This window comes from Tachypleus tridentatus, chromosome 7, assembly GCF_004210375.1.
Source record: "Tachypleus tridentatus isolate NWPU-2018 chromosome 7, ASM421037v1, whole genome shotgun sequence".
Taxonomy (NCBI): Eukaryota; Metazoa; Arthropoda; class Merostomata; order Xiphosura; family Limulidae; genus Tachypleus; species Tachypleus tridentatus.
Genome location: NC_134831.1, coordinates 154,452,009 through 154,475,802, shown reverse-complemented (window position 1 = coordinate 154,475,802; position 23,794 = coordinate 154,452,009). Strand labels below are relative to the sequence as shown.

The 23,794-nt window shown below is 34.3% G+C and overlaps 1 protein-coding gene across 1 annotated transcript; it reads right to left on the bottom strand.

The window, feature by feature from the left end:
* Window positions 1-10,195: 10,195 nt before the first annotated feature.
* On the bottom strand, window positions 10,196-14,862 carry Dnaaf6 (Dynein axonemal assembly factor 6). Its single transcript, XM_076517178.1, has 2 exons — window positions 14,340-14,862; window positions 10,196-10,628 (listed from the first exon to the last, which is right to left on the bottom strand). The coding sequence occupies exons 1-2, from the start codon at window positions 14,652-14,654 to the stop codon at window positions 10,368-10,370; spliced, it is 576 nt and encodes a 191-aa protein (XP_076373293.1). The 5' UTR covers window positions 14,655-14,862; the 3' UTR covers window positions 10,196-10,367.
* Between the last annotated feature and the right edge of the window lie 8,932 nt (window positions 14,863-23,794).

Here is a 23,794-nt window from a genome sequence, read left to right as displayed (position 1 = left end):
ATTGGGATACTATAGGAATTTCATTCCAAACTATGCTGAAGTTACTGCACCATTGACTGATCTGACCAAGAAAGGCCAACTCCACAAAGTAAAGTGGGAACAACCATAGCAGTCAGCATTCCAGAATTCAAACATGTCAGGGAGTTTGCCATCCTTACAATTCCAGACTTCAATAAACCATTCATTCTTTAGCTTGATGCATCATATGTTGAAATGGTAGAAGTACTTCTGCAAAAGTATGTAGATGGATTGTTTATCGTAATGTACATCACTAAAACGTTGTTGAGTACTACAAAAATCCACTCTATGATTAAACATCATCCAGATGTACCATAAGCCCTTTGCATACATCCAGAGATGAAATATCGAGTGTGAGGATCATGAGATAGGCCTTGTATTTTTAGCTCTATTGGCCATGAGGGGGATCCAAATTTTAGTACAAACTGTATAAGTAGATTTTGCACAGGAACTGAAATAGTCTTTGTATATAGTATAAAAAATGTAAATATTTTTCTTGAATAGGGATGATTGGTAGATGTGCATGACTTTGCAATTTAAGTTTAGTACTAGAGTTACAATTTAGATTATTTATATAGTGTAAACGTTAGATTCAATTATTTTTAAAAGTGATAGTTTATGGTAAGCTTGATTACATAACTGTTTACGAATTATACACTGTGTAGTTTAATTGTGGTGAATTGGTTATTGTTATAGTATTGCGCCATGTAACTATACTACTTTTAGAGTTTAGTTGTTGTTTGAAATTGAGTATTATTGCACTAAAATCTAAGGTATTTGTAATTTGATTGGGTTATGATCTTAAAGAAAATGTATGGGGTAGATGCTAAGATAAATAACACAAAAATCCTAACTTTCTCACAATTTATATATGACATAACAAATTATTACAGTATTAATTATTACCTGACCAAACATTTTGTATAAGCTTTAAAATCTCATTATGTATATACTTAAAACATGGTATGCATTGTGTGATAATCAGGGTGACTTTGTAGATATAGTGTTGGTATGGGTGCTTTCTATTACTCCTTTTTGACACTTAGCTTTTAATGTCCTTCCATAGTTTTTCAAGCGATTAAGTAATAAATGGCCATTGACCACAAAAGTGTGTTATAAACCAAAGTTGAAAAGTCATGGGTCAAAGTATGAAGTTGGTATAACTCAAAAAAGCTTTACATATCATCCTTATAGTCGTTGTTGTGGTAGAAACTTCTGCTGAGTGGGATAGTGGCGGTCCTTTTCATTGCATTTTTTCGTAGGTTTACTCTCAGAAATATATTTGTGTGGCTTTACCCTACTGTATGTATATTGTATTATAGAAAATTTAATAAAGATTTTTTTTTGGTGTTGGGAAGTAGCCTTACCTATCAATGTTGTTGATGCTAACTTACAGTAAAAATAATAATTGCTCAATACCAGCATTAATGAGTTTAGGGTTATGATCCCCCCTCATTAACCTACCCCTTGCTCCTTGTTGCATTACACTTCACATAATATATCTAAATGTCATTTGCTAAGTATTTGTCCAGTTTATCAACAATCCACGTCATTCATTATTATTTCAACGTTATCTCCATAATTAGAACAACTGAACAGTTTATCATCAACAACAAACTTTACTAATTAAAAAAACAGAAACAAACTCTGATCCTATCAATATAGATAATATAAATAATGCCACCAATAACACAGCGGTATGTCTGCAGACTCAAGCCGCTAAAAGTCGGGTTTTAATGCCTGTGGTGGGCAAAGCACAGATAGCCCATTGTGTAGCTTTATGCTGAATTCCAAACAAACAACAAGAACAAAAACTGTAAATAACGTACTGCAAATGTCTAAGTACTGACCTTTGAGGCATTCTACTAGTGAGAAAACAAAACAGTCTAACTGGATTTCATTAATTAGAACTGCTAGTTTTATTTCACTCAACATCCATGTAAAATCGACTACTCTTTCTCCAACCTCTACTAATGTAATTTTCTGAGATAATCCTTTGTGTGACACCTTATTAAACACTTTCTTTCTATCATCCAGATGATAAATGGCACTCTAAAAGTCAAGAGATTAGTAAAATGACCATGTAAATGAAGAGAAAAAGAAAGAATTTAGTTCTTTCTTGGAAACCTATCAATTTTTTTTCCTGTATTATATTCAGGTAAATTACAATCAATACATGGAAGTAAAAGTGATAGGTTTCCAATATGCCTGAATATTACACGTTTATTATTTATTATTTCATACAAACTTATTAGCTCACTTTTGTTATTTCTCTTATCGTATTCATTTATTTGAAGCCCTGGTCTATGCTTAACAGACCTTAAACACATAGGCAAAAGGTCTGAGTGTGAGACATCGAGACTGCCAATGAACATGGACCCCTAATTGTTTTTTTCTTTTTGATAAAGAAAATAGACATTGCTGTGGCTGTTCATTTTATTATATTTAAGAAACATTGAGTTCGTGGTTTTAATTGAACAGAAAGTTTTCTAGTATTGTGCATTAACTGAAATGTACCAGACCTGTAAGACAGTTAATTTGATCTTTGTGCTCCAGTTTGTTATAGCTTATACATTTTTCAGTTCATGTTATTCTGAAATATTTTAGGTTATAGAACTACCAGCTTCTCAGTAAAATTTGTTTTCAAGAGAAATTTCAAGAAGGCAACTCAAATTATAATATGGATGATACATTACGTTCATTATATGTTGAAGTGATTACATGTTGGAGAAGTTAAACTGTGTGTAAATTTATATTTGTAGACAATATTAATTTTAAACTATACATATGTCAGTTCTAAATTAAAAAGAGAAAGTTGTAAGATGAAAGAGAAAACAACTTTCTTATATACTGTTAAATCTTGATACAGATGTAGATTTAGCTACCTGTATCGTTATGTACAATATATTAATTATAAAAGCCAAAAGTATAATTTGAATAAATAACGTGCAAAAATAATTTTGTCAAAAGCATTTCTGTGTTGTTATTATGCAAAGGTAATACATAAAATACAATCAACAGAACATCTGCCTCTCTCAAATATTAACGTACAGAAGTGAAAATTATAATGTTAATGATGTAATAATGTGATAACATGTAAAATATGTGGCAGACGACTTTCATCTAAGTAGGATCCAATCAACTTACTTTCAATACTAAACAATTATTCCATGAAACAACAAACAACCTCCTTAGGTGATTCTTCTTAAGGTTAATTTAACAAATGATTTGGACTGGGTTTATTAGTTTCTGAACTAAAAGTACACATAAATTTATTTTAAAACTGGTATAATTCTAAAAGCATGCTTTGTAAAATAATGGGTTGTGTGATATTTGCATATTACATGCTTTATTAAAAACTGTTATATAATAGAGGAAAGGGAAGATTAGATTGATTACAAATTCCATCTTGTCTTCTGCTAGGACATCGGTAAGCCTATGGATTTACAACGAAAATATCAGGAGCTCGAATTCCCTTGGGTGGACACTGCAGATACCTCGATGTGGCTTTGTTATAAAAATACATATACACTATTGTTATTAAGAAAGGTAAACGTTACAACCCCTTGAAGCAACTGTTTCTTTCGGTATCACATATAATAATGTACGCGCTATGTGTACTTCAAAATAAGAGTTCAAGCAAAAAAACCCTGGGTGTGGATTCCTGTACATGGTGAGAGGACCTCCCAGGAAGGTTCTGTTCTTTCAGTTTACCTCCTCTGGAATCTAAACATTCACCCACGTGTTTGCCTTGCGTCGCAACCTTTGAAGGGGAGGAGAGGATCCTGGTGGCTGAGGGGTCCAACCCTAACACACCACTTTGGTCTTCAATTTCTGTAGACGGGTAACCTTGGGGTGTCCCCTTGGGTCAATCGGCTAGTCCACTTGGGCTAGAGTCAACCAAGTACCAGTGTTGAATGTTCTCAACAGGTGTTGTGGACATTATATCTGATGCTGGTGTTTGGGTATAGTGCTCACGAAACTCTGGCATTGCTGCAGTGTCCTTGTTTGACATTGTAGTGCGTCCCCCTGTAGGGCTCCATGGTGGGTGGGGTCAGTGGGCACCGAAATTTCCCTTTCTTTATTATGGATACTTCAATTAAAAATCTTAATAAAATAGTGAGAAAACAGTCTATGGGTAAACGACCACGTCTTGAAGATTCTGAGCAGCAATCCTCACCATCTGTACCACCTGTTGTACCTCATTTTCTTATATTGCACTCACTTTCAGACAAACCTTTAGAGCAAATGTCTCCCTTTTTCATTCAGAAGGGACTAGATGGACTTGCTGGCTCTCCAAAGTCAGTAAAAAAGCTTCGATCTGGTGACATATTGGTGAAAACATCCACATCTCAACACAGTGAACTCCTGTTGCATTCAAAGGCAATTGGGGATATACCTATAAAGGTCACACCTCATGCTACTTTGAATTCATCATGAGAAGTTATTGTTGAGAGGGATTTGAAGAACATCCCAGAGTTGGAGATTCTTGCTGGTTTCTCCACCCAAGGAGTTTCTGCAGTGAGGTATATCTCCACTCACAAAGATGGAATTATGGTGCTGACCAATGCCCTCATTCTGACATTTACGTCACCACCTCCGCCTGCCACCATCAAGACAGGTTATCTTAATTGCATTGTACAGCCATACATTCCAAACCCTCTGATGTTTTCAGTGTCAGTGGTTCGATCACTCAAAGACGTCATGTTATGGTGCCTTGATGTGTGCTCATTGCAGTGGCAAGGGCCATGATACCTATAAGTGTGAAACTGACCCTCATTACATCAATTGCAATGGCTCTCACTCATCCTACTTTCGTTCTTGTCCGAAATAGTTGGAAGAAAAAGAGGTGCAGCATTTGAAAACGATTCATAACATTACCGACCCTGAGGTTCGAAAATTTCTGTCCACCACCTCATCTCGGACGTATGCTGCTGCACTTCATTCCACAGCTACAGTAGGAGTGTAGACAGATCTCTATGTGCCTCCTAAAGAATCGTTCTCCAAACAAATGAGAAGTCTTTTGACTTCCATGGTTAAAAAAGGTGATGAATCAACTTCGACACCTATCTCTGTCCCTGATATACATTCCACCAAACCTCAAGATCCACATCATTTGGTTCCAGGTACAGACATTTCCTCGGATCCATCTTCCTCTCTCACCCCAAGATGCAAAACAATCATTTGTTCACGTCCTCAGTCTCTGGAATCCTCTTCCAATAGCAAAGACCTGCCCATCGACCCAGGGCAGGATCTATGGAAGTCGATAGACCTTCCTCTAATAAGGAAAGTAATGAAAAAAGACGTGGTCGTAAACAGAAGAATTATCCGCCCAATTCGCCTACATGTAAATAAAAATGGTCATCCACATACAATGAAACTGTCGAGGTCTATGTTCTGATCTGGATGACATCAAAACACTGATTGCTTCCTACCATCCTGTTTGTCTTTCCTTACAGGAAACATTTCTGAAATCTGCCGATACAGTCACCTTTCGGCGGCTTTCTTTATACAGGCTGTGTGATGGACGAATGTATGGAGGGTGGCACTGTTGGTTGATCAGCATGCGCCCACCATGTCTTTGCCACTCGACAAACCCTTGGAGGCCGTAGCCATCCGTGTTTCCTTGGGTCATATCATCACTATTTTTTCTCTCTATTTATCACCTGGAGAGACATATGATCAATCAGACCTTGATGCTTTCATTGAACAGTTGCCAGCTTCCTCTTTAATACTGGGTAACTTTAATGGACATCGTCTCCTCTGGGGAAGTGCTGATATTGATAGGAGGGGTCGCTCTGTAGAGTGTATGTTCTCTGATCACAACCTTTCTCTATTCAATACTGGTTCTTCTACTTATTTCCATGTGCCTAGTTAGTCCTTTACTAGTTAGTCCTCAGTTTGCTCCCCTTCATTATTTTACAATTTTTTATGGAGGGTTGACAATAATTCACGAGGCAGTGATCATTTTCCTATAATTTTGAGAGAGAATGACCATAGTTGATGTCACCTGACCCGCATGCCCAAGTGGAAGTTGGATCAAGCAAACTGGCCCTCTTTTACTGGTCTCACAGAACTTGATCCTGCCATTGTCTGTAAGCCATTAATAGACGACTGTGTGGCAGCAGTAACTGACTATATTATACAAGCAGCTGCTCAATGTATTCCTAAAACCTCGACACGTTTTCCACTGTATCTTCGTCCATGGTGGCATCCTGCCTGCCACATGGCAAGGAAGGCTCAAAAACGAGCCTGGGATACCTTCGGTAGATATCCTACACTCTCGAACCACATTGCTTTCCAGCGGGCCCGTGCACATGCTCGATGGATAAAACATCAAAGCCATAAGGAATCTTTGATCATGTTCACAATCAGTATATCCTCTACCACCAGTTCCAAAGTCACATGGAACAAGATTCGAAAGATCAGTGGGCAATATCACTCTGTCCTCCTCTCGATCTTGCTTTTTGATGGCCAGGAAGTAACTGATACCCAGAGCATCGTCGATACTCTAGGTGAAAGCTCTTGCTGAATATACAGCACTTCTGCCTCTTCTTCCACCTTCTTAGCCATCAAGACTTGGGCAGAACAATCACCTTTTTCCTTTCGAGGTGATTGTCTCTATGACTATAATCGTCCCTTTACACTGGTGGAATTCAAACTGGCCCTTCATCAGTTTGGAAGTACATCAGTTTAACCTGATGATATACACTATGAGATGCTATGCCATCTATCTCCTGCTTCTCTTGCTATTCTTCTGGTTGTTTTTAATCGGATCTGGCAAGAGAATATTTTTCCTGGTGCCTAGCACCAGGCTATTGTCCTGTCTTTCTCTAAGCCCGGGAAGAATCCCAAGATTCCTACAAACTACTGTCCAATTACTTTGACGAGCTGTCTCTGTAAGACCTTAGAGAGAATGGTTAATGCTCGTCTTGTTTAGTTCCTCAAATCAAACAACCTCCTCTCGCCCACCCAATGTGGGTTCCGACGACAGTGCTCCACCATGGATCACCTGTTTTGATTTGAAATGTCACTCAGAGAAGCCTTTCTCAAATGACAACATCTTGTATCAATATTCTTTGACATTGAGAAGGCTTATGATACAACATGAAGGTATGGCATTTTGCGAGAACTCCATATATATGGGTTACGTGGCCATTTGCCCATTTTTCTTAATTGTTTTTGAATGGACAGGAGATTCCGAGTTCGTGTGGGTTCGACATTTTCCTGTTATTTTCTACAGGAACTTGAAGTACCTCAGGGCTGTGTTCTGAGTGTCATACTTTTCAGTATAAGAATTAATTCCATCACTGAACAACTCCCTCTCACTGTTGCAAACGGGCTCAATGTCAACGACTTTCACATCTCATGTCAGTCGTCAAACATGAGGTATTTTGAGTGGCAGCTACAGAATGCCCTCAATTGTTTACAGAAGTGGACCACAACAAACGGCTTTACCTTCTCTCTACCGTTTGCATGCACTTTTACCGCCAACGGGGTATTTACCCTGATCCTGAACTTTGTATCGGTGAAATTGTGCTGCCTGTGGTCTCTGAGTTCTTGGGGCTTATCATTGACTGTAAGCTAACCTTTATACCACACATCAAGCAGCTATGGGTCAAATGTACAAGAGCATTGAACATCCTCCATGTCCTCTCTACCACCACTTGGGGAGTGGATCGACGTTCTATGCTAAAGATATGTCGTGCTCTTATTTCATTGAAACTCAATTATGGATCACTGGTCTATAGCTCAACCAGACCATCGGCCTTAAAGATGCTAGATCCTATTCATCATCAAGGACTTCGGCTCTGCACTGAAGCTTTCTGCACTTTCTCACTTCAGAGCTTACACATGAATTTTCTTTGCACCTCTGCCGTTTGCAACTGTCTTTACTATATGCTTCTAAACTTCGTTCCTTACCAAAACATCCCACCTGGGTTTGTATTTTTCTTCTTTGATTGGCCATGCTTTTTCACACCAGATGGTCTATCACTGCTCCTTTTGGCCTTCTATCCAGGCGCAGTTGGATGAATTGGGTCTGTCCTTGGATAACATTGCTGTATCCACTGGTCAGCATGGCCCACCATGGCTTCTTACAGTCCCCAATTGTGACTTTTCTTTAGGTCATCTGAGAAAAGTAGACACTCCTGACTGGAAATGCTGTATGTTATTTGCTGAACATGTTTAGAACCATCCTTCCATTCCTATTTATACATATGGTTCGAAATCAGGTGACTGTGTGGGCTCTACCATGATTTTTTGTGGTTTGGTGGTTGCGCGCAGAATCCACTCTGCAGCTTCTGTGTTTAACTTTCATAAATGTATAGATGAGAACAAATGATGTTTAATCTGTATCGCAAGTGGTAAAATCAAGTATCTTCGCAGCTCTTTAGTATGAGAGTCGTTATCAAATTCCATTCCTTTGACCGGCTCTTCAAACGTACATGTCACCAAAGATTACCAGTAGTAGTAATTAAAAAGTCATAGGCCTATGACTTCTGTGTTCACTGGTCAACTGTATGCCATTTCTCTTGCCCTGGATCACATAGAAGCTAAGCAGTACTCGAAGTGCACGATTTATACTAACTCGATTAGTTCTCTACTGGCCCTGGAATCGTCTCACGTTGGTTCACACCCTGTTCTCGCCGATATTCAAAACCAACTGGCTCATTTCTCTTTAACTTCTACTCCTATCCAGTTTTTCTGGATACCGGGCCACGTTGGTATTCGCGGGAACGAGCTCGCCGACACTGCAGCTAAGTCTATCTGCTCTGGCACTATCACCACTGTGCCTGTCTCATACATGGACAATGGTCCTGTATTCAAGACTCGGCTCCGTGCCAGCTGGCAGTCGACTTGGAGAGAGCAACACGAAAACAAGCTTTTCCAAATAAAACCCTACATTGGACTTTGGCCGTTCTGTTACCGTAAGGATCGGAAAGAGGAAGTTGTTCAAACTAAACTACGCATTGGTCACAGTTTTTAACTCGTCGTTTTCTTTTATCTGGAACTGATGCATCAGTGTGTAGTTTGTATAACACTCAAATCACTATAAGCCACATTTTACTTTCTTGTCATCGTTATGATTAAAAAAAAGGCGGCACCATTTTAAACATGTTCTGTCCCAAGGGATTTGTTTATAACGTTAGACACTGTTATTGGTAATGGTGACATTATCCACCTTGGTAATGTTTTTAATTTTTTAAAGGCCATTAATCTTTTTAATGCCATTTAAGTTTTTTAATTTATACTTTACACCTGTTTAATGTGGCTCTTTTTTAAAATTCACGGTTCATCCAGTTCAGTTTGAAATTAGAAACTGACCGCAACATTTAGTAACTCGAGAAATCAGGACTGGAAAGGCCAACTTCAGGTGACTGGCGGTGATTTTTGTACTTACGTGTTAGTCTTCCTGACGAGTTATGATTATTACAGTCACGCTACAGAAAGTCCTTTACAACTTGAATTTCTGTAGTTTTTCTTTTGACGTTGTAGACTAGATGTAAACATTGGTTTTATGCTATTTATTAACTTTGTTTTGTTTTACCTTAATTTCCTTTTATGAATTTTACTGAATTTATTTTTACCTTTTTACCAGGCGTTTGGCGCAGATAGCCTTGCTGCTTTGTGCCGTAAAACACTAAATTAACCAACCATCCAATCAAGCCATAATACACTTGAAACACCAGTATTGTTTTCCAAATTTGTGAAATGTTATTCATTCTTTTCAATTTGTCATGATATAATAGTACTGAGCTTTTTGTATTTTTAATAGTATATTCTTAATTTAGTCCCTAACTATTTTTGGTTAAAAAAAGGTGTATAATAGTATTTCAGCCAAATCGATTATGTTGTATTCATTGCCAAGACGCATTTTGCTGAATACGAGAGGCCAGCTGGGAAATAAACACAGCAGTGTTCTGAATGCTATTTACAAAGCCATAAATAAATGGCTTATACATTCCACTTATTACTCCGTTATTTTTTCTTATCATGTGAAACATAGAGAACTATTATTTTATTTAGTCAAACCAAACGACACAGTGTATCTTATTAAGAAATAAAACGTAGCGGAACATATTTGCGATACAATAATTTTTAATATCCAATTCTTTTTTTATTCCATTTTGTTTGACATGTCTTTTGCATATCAATTATCATGTTAGATAAAGCATTTGTTTTACATGTACTCAGAAGTAAACGAAAATAATGTTACAGAGAAAATATGCATTTTAAAAATTGGAAATATTATAAATTTATATTACAAAGAGATAAATAACTATGACTCCAAGTACATGACTATATAATGTTGTTGTTTTTTTAATATAAAATTGATTCAATACAGACTAGAAATTTAATTCATCAAAAGGACGAACCAACCGGAGAGAAACTGCAAGTTCTTCTTCACATGAGTTCCATTCAGCTTTTCCAGCTTGGGGATCTACCTGATAAGGAAGGTGTAAACCTAGTCTGAAAGTTTTGGTGGAACAGTTTAAGAATGACTTTGTCACGTCCAGTTGGATTTCTTCAATTGTCTGTGTTTTGGGCAAGTGAATTCTGATCACGATATCTTCACAGCTGATTGAGCTAGGCCCTTTATTTCCCATCTGAGAAAATAAATCATAGTATAGACACAATAAAAGAGTGACTAAGCACCTCTCAGACAGAAATTTAATTTTTCATCTGTATATACACTGCTGGCCAAAATCTTAAGGCCAATGAACATAAAGAAAAAATATGCATTTTGCGTTGTTAGACTCAACCACTTATTTGAGTATAGCTTAGAAAGATGAAAATAAGAAAAGGGAAAACAAAAATAAAGACATTTTTATCATTTGATAGGGAAAATGTGAACATTACGAAATTAGCCTAAATACTAGCTGGTCAAAAGTATAAGACCATACTGAAACGAAGCATTAATCGGTAAACACGTAACGAAATTTAGTTATTTGTGTTCAAGCATTAGCGTTGTCAACATCTCCCACTGATATCTTCTGTGTTACATTGGGTAAAAACAGGGCAAAGGCTAAAAAGTTGACAGAGTTTGAACGTGGCAGAATTGTCGAGCTGCAAAAGCAAGGTCTCTCTCAACGTGCTATCGCTGGTGAGATTAGGCGTAGTAAAACTGCTGTTGCAAATTTCTTAAAAGACCCTGAGGGATACGGAACGAGAATTTCAAGTGGTCTGCCCAAGAAAATTTCACAGGTGTTGAGCAGGAGGATTTGACGGGTTATTCGGCAAGACACCAGCCGAGAAAGGCTTTATAAACCTTAAACGATTTCAAAGGTTACGCCTCCTTCCACACCACGAAACAGCTCTGTTAAACTTTGCTGAGAAGCACCAAACATGGGACGTAGAAAAGTAGACGAAGATTTTTTTTTCTGATGAGAAAACATTTAACCTGGATGGTCCAGATTGCTTCCAACGTTACTGGTACGATAAGGATATTCGCAATGACGGCCGTTCAACTCACTACTGAGAGTTCTTGTTGAGCATTTCCTACCCTGTTTAGGACTTTCTTTTGGTATGGTCTTAAACTTTTGATCAGCTAGTATTTAGGCTAATTTCATAGTGATCACACATTTTCCCTATTAAATGCTAAAAAGGTTTTTATATTTACTTTCTCTCTTCTTATTTTCATCTTTCGAAGCTCTACTCATATAAGTGGTCGAGTCTAACAATGCAAAATGCATATTTTTTCTTTATGTTCATTTGTCTTAAAATTTTGGCCTGCAGTGTATATGTAGTATGAATATGATATTGATAATTCCAGTTTTAAAAGCTCACAGTAGACTCGCATAGATGAAATATAACATTTGTCAAAAACGGTTTTCACGAGCTCTAACGCAACTTCGAAAATAAAATAAATAGTTTGGTTTGAATGTTTGCACAAAGCTACAAAAACATTTATCTGCATATAACCATTCCCAATCCAAAAAAGTGGAGGAAAATAATCATTCATCGCTATCTCTAATTGAATTGTGGATTTGACCATCATTTTTATAGCACACTTGTAAACTCGAAGTGAAGAACGTTTTTCTGTTACAACAGGAACAATAAATCCTAAGATTCGTAATCCAATAATGACAACAAACAGGTTAATTCTGGTCAAATTAAAACGAACAAGAAATCTTTACTCTTTAAACTATTCAGTTTAACACATTAAAGAAAAAAGTTTCGAATCTCCACTGCTATTGTGTAATAATGTTTCTGATAAAATGAGAACGAATATGGATAATAGCTACAATTTTTATAAAAGCTATTTGGAAGATACTAATGACTTGCAGGAATATTATTTTTGGTGAAATAGAATATTATAGCTCTAATTCATTTTATTTATATAGATCACATAGAAATGAAATTTAATAATTAAAAGTATCTCAGTAAAAAGAGAAGAAACGCAACAACTGTATGTGTTTTCTTATAGCAAAGCGACATCGGGCTATTCGCTGAGCCCACTGCATGAATCGAACCCCTAATTTGAGCGTTGTAAATCCGTAGACTTACCGCTGTTCTGGCAGTGGGCGCAACAAGTGTACCCTTCTTCAATAGTTTAAACGTTTTAAAATGGTTCATGTAGGTATCCATCATTACAAATCTATGAGAATAGCCGATAGGAACAATCTTTAACATACAAGAAATATAATGCAGCGGTATAAAATAAATAAATGGGCAAAGTAAGAGGATATTTTATTTCAATAATCATGGCCCATGTAATTAAAAAAGTACTTGATTGCAGAGATTTTTCTACTTACACTATTCTTAGTTCTCTACAGATTTCGTAACTTATAGGTATAGACCCAGGCCAAACTCGTAACTTAAATTTAGGCCCAGAAATAAATAAATAAACCTGAACTAATATTGTTATACCCGGTTTTTTCAAATAGAGTTTTAAAGAAATAAGTTGAGAAGACTATTAAGAGTAAATATTTGCACTCAAACTTATAATAAAAATAAAATTAAAAGTTGAGAAATAGGAAAAGATAAAGTAAAGTTAGCTTAATTCGTGATGACGAGAAAACCCACTTGTAGAAAAAAATATATATGTAAAAACGGCTGGTATGGGTAGAGAAAAACAAGAATTCACCGAAAAATCACCCATACTAGATTGTACATTCCTTGGGACTCAGCACATAAAACAAAACAAAACTCAATATACTAAGAAATCAAATAAACACAACCGTAAATTATGCTCACCAGACAAAACTAACGACGAATTAGACAAAATAAAACGATACTTCATCAACATCAATAAGTTTCTTGCACAAACCGTAGAAAACATTATTCGCATACACCTAGACAAAAAGCAAAATCAACTAACAAAAGTAAATATACCCCACGATTCAAAAAATCACGAAACCATATACTGCTGCATACCGTATATTTCCGACATCAGTAACAAAATAACCAACGTTTGGCAAAAACTAGTAACAAAATATGACATTCCAGTTAATACCAAATTTATTCAAAAACCAGGCACAAAACTGAGGTCTATACTATGTTTGTTTTGTTTTCGGAACAAAGCTACTCGAGGGCTTTCTGTGCTAGCCGTCCCTAATTTAGCAGTGTAAGACTAGAGGAAGGTAGCTAGTCATCACCACCCACCGCCAACTCTTGGGCTACTCTTTTACCAACGAATAGTGGGATTGACCGTAACATTATAACGCCCCCACGGTTGGGAGGGCGAGCATGTTTGGCGCAACCCGGGCGCGAACCCGCGACCCTCAGATTACGAAGCGCACGCCTTAACGCGCTAGGCCCTGCCAGGCCTCTATACTATGTAAAAACCACACTGACAAACATCACACCAACATTATTTATAAAATACAATGTGATAACTACAACGACTTCTATATTGGAGAAACAAGTAGAAAAACAGAAACCAGATTCAAAGAACACAAAAAGTCACCTTCACACGTTTTCGAACACTGCAAATCAAATAAATACAACATAACATAGAAAACACCCAAATACTAAATAAAGAAACAAACATGAACAAACGCAAAGTTAAAGAAGCCTTACTTATATAACAACTCAAGCCCAAAATAAATCAATACAAAGGAACACCTTTATACCTATATTAATACATATAATCTAACATCTGAGCACGCTCTCTACATTCCTACACTCAATTACACAACCGCTTTCAAACATATGGTCAGCTATCGGTCAGTTACCTCTTTTTTTCTTTGTGAACCTGACGATGACCGAAGGTCGAAACATTGTTCGCTCCTCTACATAGTTTTTCTCTATTCATACCAGCCGTTTTTACATATATAAAGTTAGCTTAAATTTAATATACGTAATGTTTAAGATACCTGAAGATAGACATCCTCTGTTGTAACCTTTTGTTTGTATGAGATATCATATGAAGGCTTTTGTCTTTTATCATCGTGACCTTTCAGCACAGACTCTTCAGTCATACCATTTTTATTTTTTGATATTGCATGCGTTTCAGATGCGTTGCATTTTGGTAAGCCAATTGAATCTGGACCAAGGTGAGACGATAAGAGATCAACGTCTTTCTCGTTTGCAAGTTTAGGCTCGAACTCATCATCACTATCATTCTTTGGAGGTGTAAGAAGCTCTGCTAATTGTTGAATTTGAAAATAATTCTCTCCAAAAGTTGTCATTATCAACCTTTTATAACAGTATATTCGTTATTAAGCTAACTTAGATTAATTGTATTGAAAATCGCGTAAAAAGGATCACTTGATTTGTCCTGAATAGTTGGTGCTTATACGGCCAGTCTTTCGCCTAGGCAATTAGAGTCAAGTCGGTAAGTTAGCTGTTGAGGTATTTCAAATATAAGCATTTGCTCGTAGTATTGAAGTACATTTTACTTTGTTTACAATATTGTTGCTAAGAGACTGGACCATAGCGACATCTTACGGAATTACGTTATCTGTAAAGTGTCCAATGTGTGTTTGTTCAGAGTTCCCTCTATTTTAAAAACGTAAGAATATTTATAAAAACTCAAATGAATTTGTACCGAATTATGGAAACATACATATCACAATGATATTGTTTTGTATCGTTCATTTACTGTGCGAGTGACAGCTAGAAATTTTAATCTTATTTTTAGAATGAAATCAGACATTCACTGTGAAAGAAAACAAGGAAGTTAACTTTTCTATTTTTTGAAATGCGTTTTCGTCAGTTTCGTCAAATCCTATACTTCAGTGTTTCGTTTCGAGGAAACTTTTTAATGGGATGTGTATATATTTGTGTGTTGATAAGTAAACCGTTCAATAAAGAAGGGAAATATTGTAAACTGTATTTGTGTAGCAAATAAAAGTTTCAAGCCATAATAATACAGAATACACATTTAAGTGTGTAAGTAGATACTTGGTTATATCCGTGTAATCTTTAATTATACACTTATATATATTATTATAATAGTGCTATCTGTTGAATGTCCATGTTGCTATTTTTCAGGGTATAGATGGATCTTCACCTAAATTGGTATGGAGACAGATTAAGCACATGCGGAGGTATTTTTCAGGTTTTTAGAAAATTATTTGGTAAATCCAAGAAAATTTTCTGGCAACCCCGCTTTCAATGGCTTATTTTTCTTCACCAGCCAAAGAGGTTCCAGAGAGATTGGTCAGATAGTAACAGAATTGATACACATCATTGAAAGTTTGAAAAAATATTTGTTATTGCATGTAGGTTATAAAAACAATCTGTTGAATAAAAGCTAGAACTGGTTCATGTCTAGTGTTTCTTTAAAAACACACTACAAACTTAAGTATTAGTTTATTAGCCAAAGCTGTAAGAAATGAATTAACCTTTCTCAAGTAAACTTAAGAGCATAGGGCCCAATTTTTATTGATAATATTATAGAAAATACATATTTAATTATTTTTGTTTTGCAATAAGTTTTTGTTATGTATTTACAAACTCATTATAAAATGATGTAGTAATTTATATATGACAATTATTTCCTTAATTGTTTAACTTGTAGTGAATTGAAAAGAAGACTTGGAGCTGAACATAAAGCAGCGAAGGATCTTCAATGACAAGCTCAGCAGCAAGAAGAACAAGAAAAGAAAGAAAGTAAAGAGGAAGAAATTGCAGATTCTAATTACTCCCTTACAGGTTTTTCTTATAATCTTGATAGGTCAGTAGACAGTTAGTGTCTCTGTATTTTTAAAAGGTGGGATAAAAGTTTACTTGAATAGATTAGGAAGTTTTCTGTAGTGGGAATAATTCTAGAAAATGAATGAAAGGAGCATTGTGAAATCACCCAGCCATATGAAATCCATTTAACTAGTTTTTTCAGCCCTTATTAATACTGTTTTTTGTCTTTTGTGGAACACCTTACCAAAAACTGTCTGAACACCCAGATATGTTGAATTCACACACATTTCATTATACAGATGATAAGCAGCATCATTTTAACAAAGTTCAAAGGTTAATAAGATAAAACTTTTCTTCAGTGATTCTACATTGGTTCGTATCATATTTCAATAGATTATTTTTCAAATCTTTCACCTGACCTTCTAGAATTTTTTTTATTACTATAGTAGTAAGGTTAACTGACTTATAATTTTATCATGGATGAACGTGTGTGCTTTTGCTTCTTTTATGTTTGGTATTGTAGAGTTGGCAAACTGAATGTAGGAATGGCTAAGTACTCAATAGACAGAATACACATATGTACCCTAAAATGTCAATAGTGATGGTGTGTTTTACTCTAAAAAAATGATTACCACTCACTTTCATATGTTTTTATACCCAACAAGTAAAGAAATCATTGCAAGGATACCAAACCAGAAAGTAAGTCACCCACCAAATTGTCTAACAAAAGTTTAAACATAAATCCACTCTATGTGCTTCTCGACAGCACGTGATGTCACCACTTAGTCATTATAACTAGTAATGATTTTAAAAAATTATAATTCTAATGTAAACAATTTCATCTTTATCCCTTGTAATTTTATATTTTTTTACAGAAATCTGGTATTCCTTTAAAAATTACGTGATGAAAGAAGAATTATCAGCCAGTAATAGATGGACATCAGATGACTGTAGCATGTAGAATACTCAATGCTTTACATACTATACAACTGGTGTCCTTAGGGAGCCAACCCCTGTTTTATGTATGAAGTGAAGGAGGAAAAAAAGAAATTGGTATGCATAATATTAATTTGTATTACACACATTCATAGAATTCAATAATTTTCAGTTAGGGGGAAGATCTCACAAAAAAGTAATAAAATAAATATTTTTAAGTGTAAAATGGTGTAGGAATTGTAGTGCCAAAAGGAATACAAGTGAGAATATAGGGATGATACAGCAATAAATAGGTTATTCCTACATGACTTTCAATGTTAAAAACTAATGTTACATTAAAATGTATACTTGATTTTATTGTTATTGCAGTTAATAGTTGGGTATCTCTGACTTTTGGCATGCAGTTTGTTTATAATAACATGGTTATGTCAGGGTAGGCATCAATAAAGTATAATAACAAAGAGCTTAGGAGTTATGTACTAGGAAAATGCGTTGATGTCAAAACATGTCTCGATTATTGTAGACTCTCTGTTAGATTGATTCAATTGAGTGATCTCATAAGCATTTTGTATTCATGTATTTTACAGGGTAACATTAAATTTTAATATTGAAAGTCATGTAGGGATGATGTACGTGTATGTATAGTATTATCCCTGTATTCATGTTTACATTCTTTTTTAATTGCCATCCATGTGTCATTTTACAGTTAGAAAACGTTTTTTATTATTTATTGATGGAAGTGTAATTAGTAAATTAATGACAATAAGTTCATGGTAATTTCTAGTTATATTGAGGATGATGAAATACAAAAGAATGATCTGAATAGTTACTATATTGGAAGAGTACTTGACAAATAACCTTTAAGTTCAAGGCAATGCATTTGTGTTATATTTTGGATCACACATTTAATACAGATAGGAACATATTCAGTACAGTGTAGAGAAGAATCTTGCCATAAGATAAGCAACCAAAGCAATGTCCTTTTGCAAGTAGTAAAATGAATAGAATTTTATAGTGTACTCATATTAGTTACAAACCAAAGTAGTAAATAACATCAAGACAAATCACTAGCTAGGGTGTACTTCTAGTATTGTGTACAGTTTTGGTTTCTTTATTAAACAAAGAGTATTGATGTGTTGGAAAGAGATTTACATGGAGCTACTTAACTCATTTATTCGTGAGAAAAAGAAGGGAAGCAGGTGATCTTATTTAAGTCTACAAGATTATTTAGGAGATCAATAGGACAAAGGCTTATTACTTCATTATACTGTATTCTAAAGATAGTAGAAAGAAAGTATACAAAATTAAAATTTGAAAAAAATGACTACATTCCAGTGTTATATTTGTAATAGTTTTGCATAGTTACTCTAAGGAAGGAATTACATTTGGCCATAGTGGAATTTGACAGCTTAAAATGTTGGTAGGACAAGGGAGCAAAAACATAAATTTTGGCAGGATATGAATCATCTTCAGCTTACACAGTTTTAATTATATTTTCTAATAGGGTAGTTGACTTTGAAAATGGGTGGGTTTTAGAGGTATGAATAGTATGAATACAATAAATTTGAGGGAAAGCCTGATAAATGTTTAAATAATCAGAACTGAATTTGAAATCTTCATTTCTTATGCAACATTAAAGGACAGCAAGGATCATTTAGTCCTATCAATTAAATTAATCTATGGTTTTAAAAAAATAACCTTGGAAAACTAGTCATTATCATTTGAATACTTATCAAGCTTTCCTTTAAATCCTTTTCAATTAACTACATGCATCATATCTGAAAGTAACCCATTCTAAAAGCTAACTACCCTGTAAGAAGATTAATACTATCTCCTAGTTTTACCATTTTCACCATTAGGTGTGAAAAAAGATGATGCATCAACACTATTAGTCTCCTTAAACAGCTTAGTCAGATACTTGTTTTTTTTTATGTTTATCTTCAGACAACCAATACTCAATTTCTTGTATAATAACCTTTCTATCCCAGTCATCATCCTAGTAACCTTCTTCTGAACCCATTTAAATAATTTAATATTTCTTCATCTATGTCATTGGTGTTAATAAAAATAGAACAGAATTTCTAACACTGAGCCCTAATGTGCCTCATTTCTAACAATAATTCAGCTTAACTGAACTTCGTTTATAATGACATTCTGGATTCTTCTGTTTAGCCAGTTTTCAATCTAATATTCCAATGTATCCCCCAAACCTATGAAGATAATTTTTAAAACAAATATTTTATGTGGCACCTTGTTAAATGCTTTCTGAAAATTCAAATATAGCAAATATGCAACTGTACCCTTATATACATAAGTAGTAACTTGTCAGTAAGAATGTCAAAAAATCAGTGGGGCAGAGTTTTCCCAGTAGTGAAATAATGCTGATAATAGTAATTTTAAGCTTTGTTAACCATTCTTTTACAGGCTCAGTATGACGTACACAAGTTCATCTACATATTTGCATACATTAAGTATTTGCACTACAACAATTGATACAGTATATATATTTTCCCAACATTTGATAGACTTTTAGTAAAGATTACAAATATTTTGTGTTCAGAGTTTGAATCCAAAGTGATTTCATGTTATGATTTAAAAAAAAAACTATTCTTTGTCCCCAAAATATCTAAGATTACTCAAACCTTGTAAATACATTTCAGATGTTTGTTTTCAATAAGACTTTATATTTTGTTATATTCTGTACTCAAACTGTGTGGGGTATTTTACTTGAACAACCTTGTAACCATCGTAAAAAAAATTAGGAAATTAATCTAAATTATGCTTTTTTGACTAGAATGACTACATATTATAATACAAAAATATGAATGTTTAGTCCTAGTAGGTTAAGTCTCATAATTCTGTATATTTACATATATATTTATTATATTAAATTTGTAGTCATGCCTACCTTACATTATAACTTGCATTAACATGGTGCACATCTACTTATGTTACATATCCACTAATATAAAACTGACCTTTAGTCTTCCCTGTCTTGGCTGCATTTTAGTGGACTAGTGTTTTGTAATATTCAGTCACATTTCAACCATTGTACATTATATCTATTTATATTGATTATCACTATTTAGAAATATATTATTCAACTTATTTTTCTTAAAATATAGAAAAATAAATGAAGAAGTAAAGTAAACAATTATCTCTTCTTGATATGACCTTTGTATGCAGTTGTTGCTGGACATAGTGTGCTAAGACTTTTAAAATTTTGCACATGGAGGATATCAAACCCTTTTTTTTTTAGGTCTTTGATATATACAATTGAATAACCAAAAAAATCATAAATAACTACACTGGTACCATATGATTCTGCTATAATTTATTAAGCTTAGTAACTAAGATGCATTTAGATTTTAAAAAATATAAAATTTTAAGCAGAGTAAAGACCCATTCTACCTCCTTGAAAACTTGGATTGAAAGAATGTGGCAGCTTTTTCACAGATTACAATGGCCAAGAAAACCACTGTGGACAGTTTAATCTATTGATTGGTTATTCACTTGTCATATACTGTAGTAAGAGTGTACAAGGGATTGTTTCAAAAAGTGGAAAGAGTTGAACAGGGCCACTGATTGATTCAGTTCATAAGCTATATCTCAGCAAAATAAAAAGTTATTATGCTCTAATTTTGTATTCTAGCTTGTCAGTATTAGTAATTTGAGTTTCTAATCTGTACAAAACTATAGATTTAGTATTTTGACATAACAAACATCTAATTTGAAAGTGCTGCATTTGACATACGATGCAACTCGCTAAAATTTATATTTTGATGTTCTTTTAATATTTACTTTAAAGTTAAGAAATTAACTCATATATAGTATTAAAATTTGAATTATAATATATAATTTGAATCTAAACTTATTGACATAAATTCATAAAGTATTAATGCAATAAAATTCTGAATGCAAGTCGACAAACATGGTGACATGGCCTTTGATCTGTGTCCCATCGTGAAAGGGTTAAATGATGTTGCAAACATCTTTTATAAGATTTGAAAAAAGGAATAATATTAGCTAACTTTCAATCTTCTGACACTTGCCCACTATTTGAGGACTTCAAAAAATAGTAGAAAGTGGCTAATTCTCAACATTCTAGAAAACTGTTGGATAATTACTCTCTGGCTCAGATGCTTTATAATTCTTTAAACTTTCCAGTTTTTTCTTTTCAGCTCAGAATGAATGAAATCATCTTGTTCAATCTTTTTTCCATCTAGCAACTGTAGAGGGTTGAGGAATATTGCATAAATATTCATTATTAAAAACTGAAGAAAAAGTAGAATTTAATATCTCAACTATCCCAAAAATCATTATATATTAGCCTTCTAATGTCATCTTTCAAAGGCCTTGCTTTCATCCTAACATTCTGCTTACCCCTTGTGTATGTGAAGAAATCAATACTCATCATATTTACATTTTCACTGAACCTTTTTTCTTTACAGTTTTTGATTTTCTAATTTCCCATTTGATCAGTTGTTAAGTATGTTAGAAAATTGGCTGTATAATAAGAAAGTAAAGAGTAGTAGTAAATTAAGTTAGTTAGATCTGACTGGATCACAGTTACAAGCAGTGTGCTGGGTCTTCTGCTGTTTGTGATTTAATTAGTAATATTGACTCTAGACTGACTAACAAAATATTGAAATTTGCAGATGACATTAAGATTTTAAGAGTGGCTAACTGTATCAAAGATGTTGCAGACTTACATGGAGATTAGATCTTTTGATGCATTCATTCAATACATGGCAAATAATGTTTAACTATCTAACATGTAAAGTGATACATGTTGATTTTCACAATTCAGATTATTGTTACAACTTAAATGGGAATACATTAAGCAATTTAAAAAAAATATATATATTGGTGTTGTGATCTCATGCCATAGTTTTACATGCTATCACTTATGCACCATCAAAACTGTTAACACGTGTTCTTTATACCATCTTTTTTTTGAAAATATATTTTCTTCTTGAATAAGGTCACCATCATTTGGATGTCTGTGCTATCAATGTTTTCCATACTCTTTCAACAGAGTTACTTATTCCTCTACCTAGATAGGACCTTTCTTCCTAAGACTTTGGTGGCTTAGAAAGGTCATAATTCTTTTTCTCCTACCTCCTTCCCTGATTTCTTACCTCCAGTTTCATTCAAACTTGGATTATCTTCTGTATCTGGTTCATGTTGTGTTTGTTTATGCCTTTGGACACCTCTTTATCTATGGTCCCCTCCTCCTCTGTGCACCTGTCAAATCCTCTGGTTGGTATATTCTTCCATGGATGTTGATGCTTGCAGGCTTTTTCACATTTCATTTTATTAGATTGGTCGATTGGTTTGGCGTTTTATGATGCAAAACAATTAGGCTATCCGTGCCTCATTTTGTCATATTCATTACTTATTATTGTTGTGTGCATCTTAGTTGTGCCATCCTATGGATGAAACCTTTCAGGCTAGCATGTGAACGATTTTGCATGTTTATCTCTCATTATATTCATCTTTAGACTGTTTTGTTTCCTTTAGGATTTTGACTTCATCTTGTCTCTAATGTTTCATCTACACACCATCTTTGAGAAGAATAAGTACATTTTATTTTTCATCATCTCCTTATAGGATCCTTCCAGTTAGCTGGTATTTTCTCCTAAGATATATTTATTTCCCAAATCCACATCAGACCAGTGATAAAGCAAGATGCTCCACTTATATGCCCTAGTTCTACCAGTTAAGATGGGATGTTTCACAAGACCACTACAGGTGTCCTTATGGTATTAAAGTTATTCAATTGAATAATCTACAACATTCACTTTTTCTCCACAGTTATATTTTTCTGAGCATCTCACAAGCTTTTAGAGAGTTACATTTAACATTTAATTAGAATACTTTCTTTTCATGTTATACCAATAAAGATATAATAAAAATTAAGCTAATAATCCATATCTTAATAGTATATAAATTTAAAATTTTTACTTTCTAAGGCAATGTTTAAAAAAAATATAGATTTTCCTCTATTATGAGAATTGTGACATTTACTTAGTTTCCCAAATATTAAAAGTTACAGTATGGAACTATAACAAGTATCAAATGCTTAAGAAGTTCATCAATTTAAATGATGTCCTTGTGAGAGAGGTAACCTTCCTTTTTCTAACCTTTAGCCTCTTATTTGTTGTATCATCTTTTGCTGAAGACCTGTTTCTTACTCCTTTTTGTATGTGGCTGTATATTATAGATGCTTATCATATATTTTTGCATCATTTTTATATTCATTTTTTACTGATAACACCTTTCTCCCAAAACACCTTCACTTCTGATTGTGATCCTGATTGTTCCTTCTGGGCAGTTTGCTGTCATTTGGCTTAGACTTCTCTTTTTTTGTGGTTCCCACTACTATCTCATTATCCTTTAGAACTCCTCTTCTACCCAGGATCTTTATCCCATTACTCTAACTGGTTGTCTACAACAGCTCATCTATTTAACATATACTTCTTTGAATAAGGCAGCACAAAACTGAAAAAAAACTAATATGTGACAGAAAATAATTATCTGCCAAAAATACATTGTCATCGTTGGAATGTATTATCTTACCTTTTATATTTCTCAGAATTCAAATCTTCCATTCATTACAATCCATAGCTCTTACTACATTTAAATATGAGTGAATTTAAAATTATCTAAGAAGTCTTATAATGATAAATTCTATTGTATCTAATAAGCTGTGAGTAGTATACAATTGTAAGATGTTTGGAATACTAGCTGG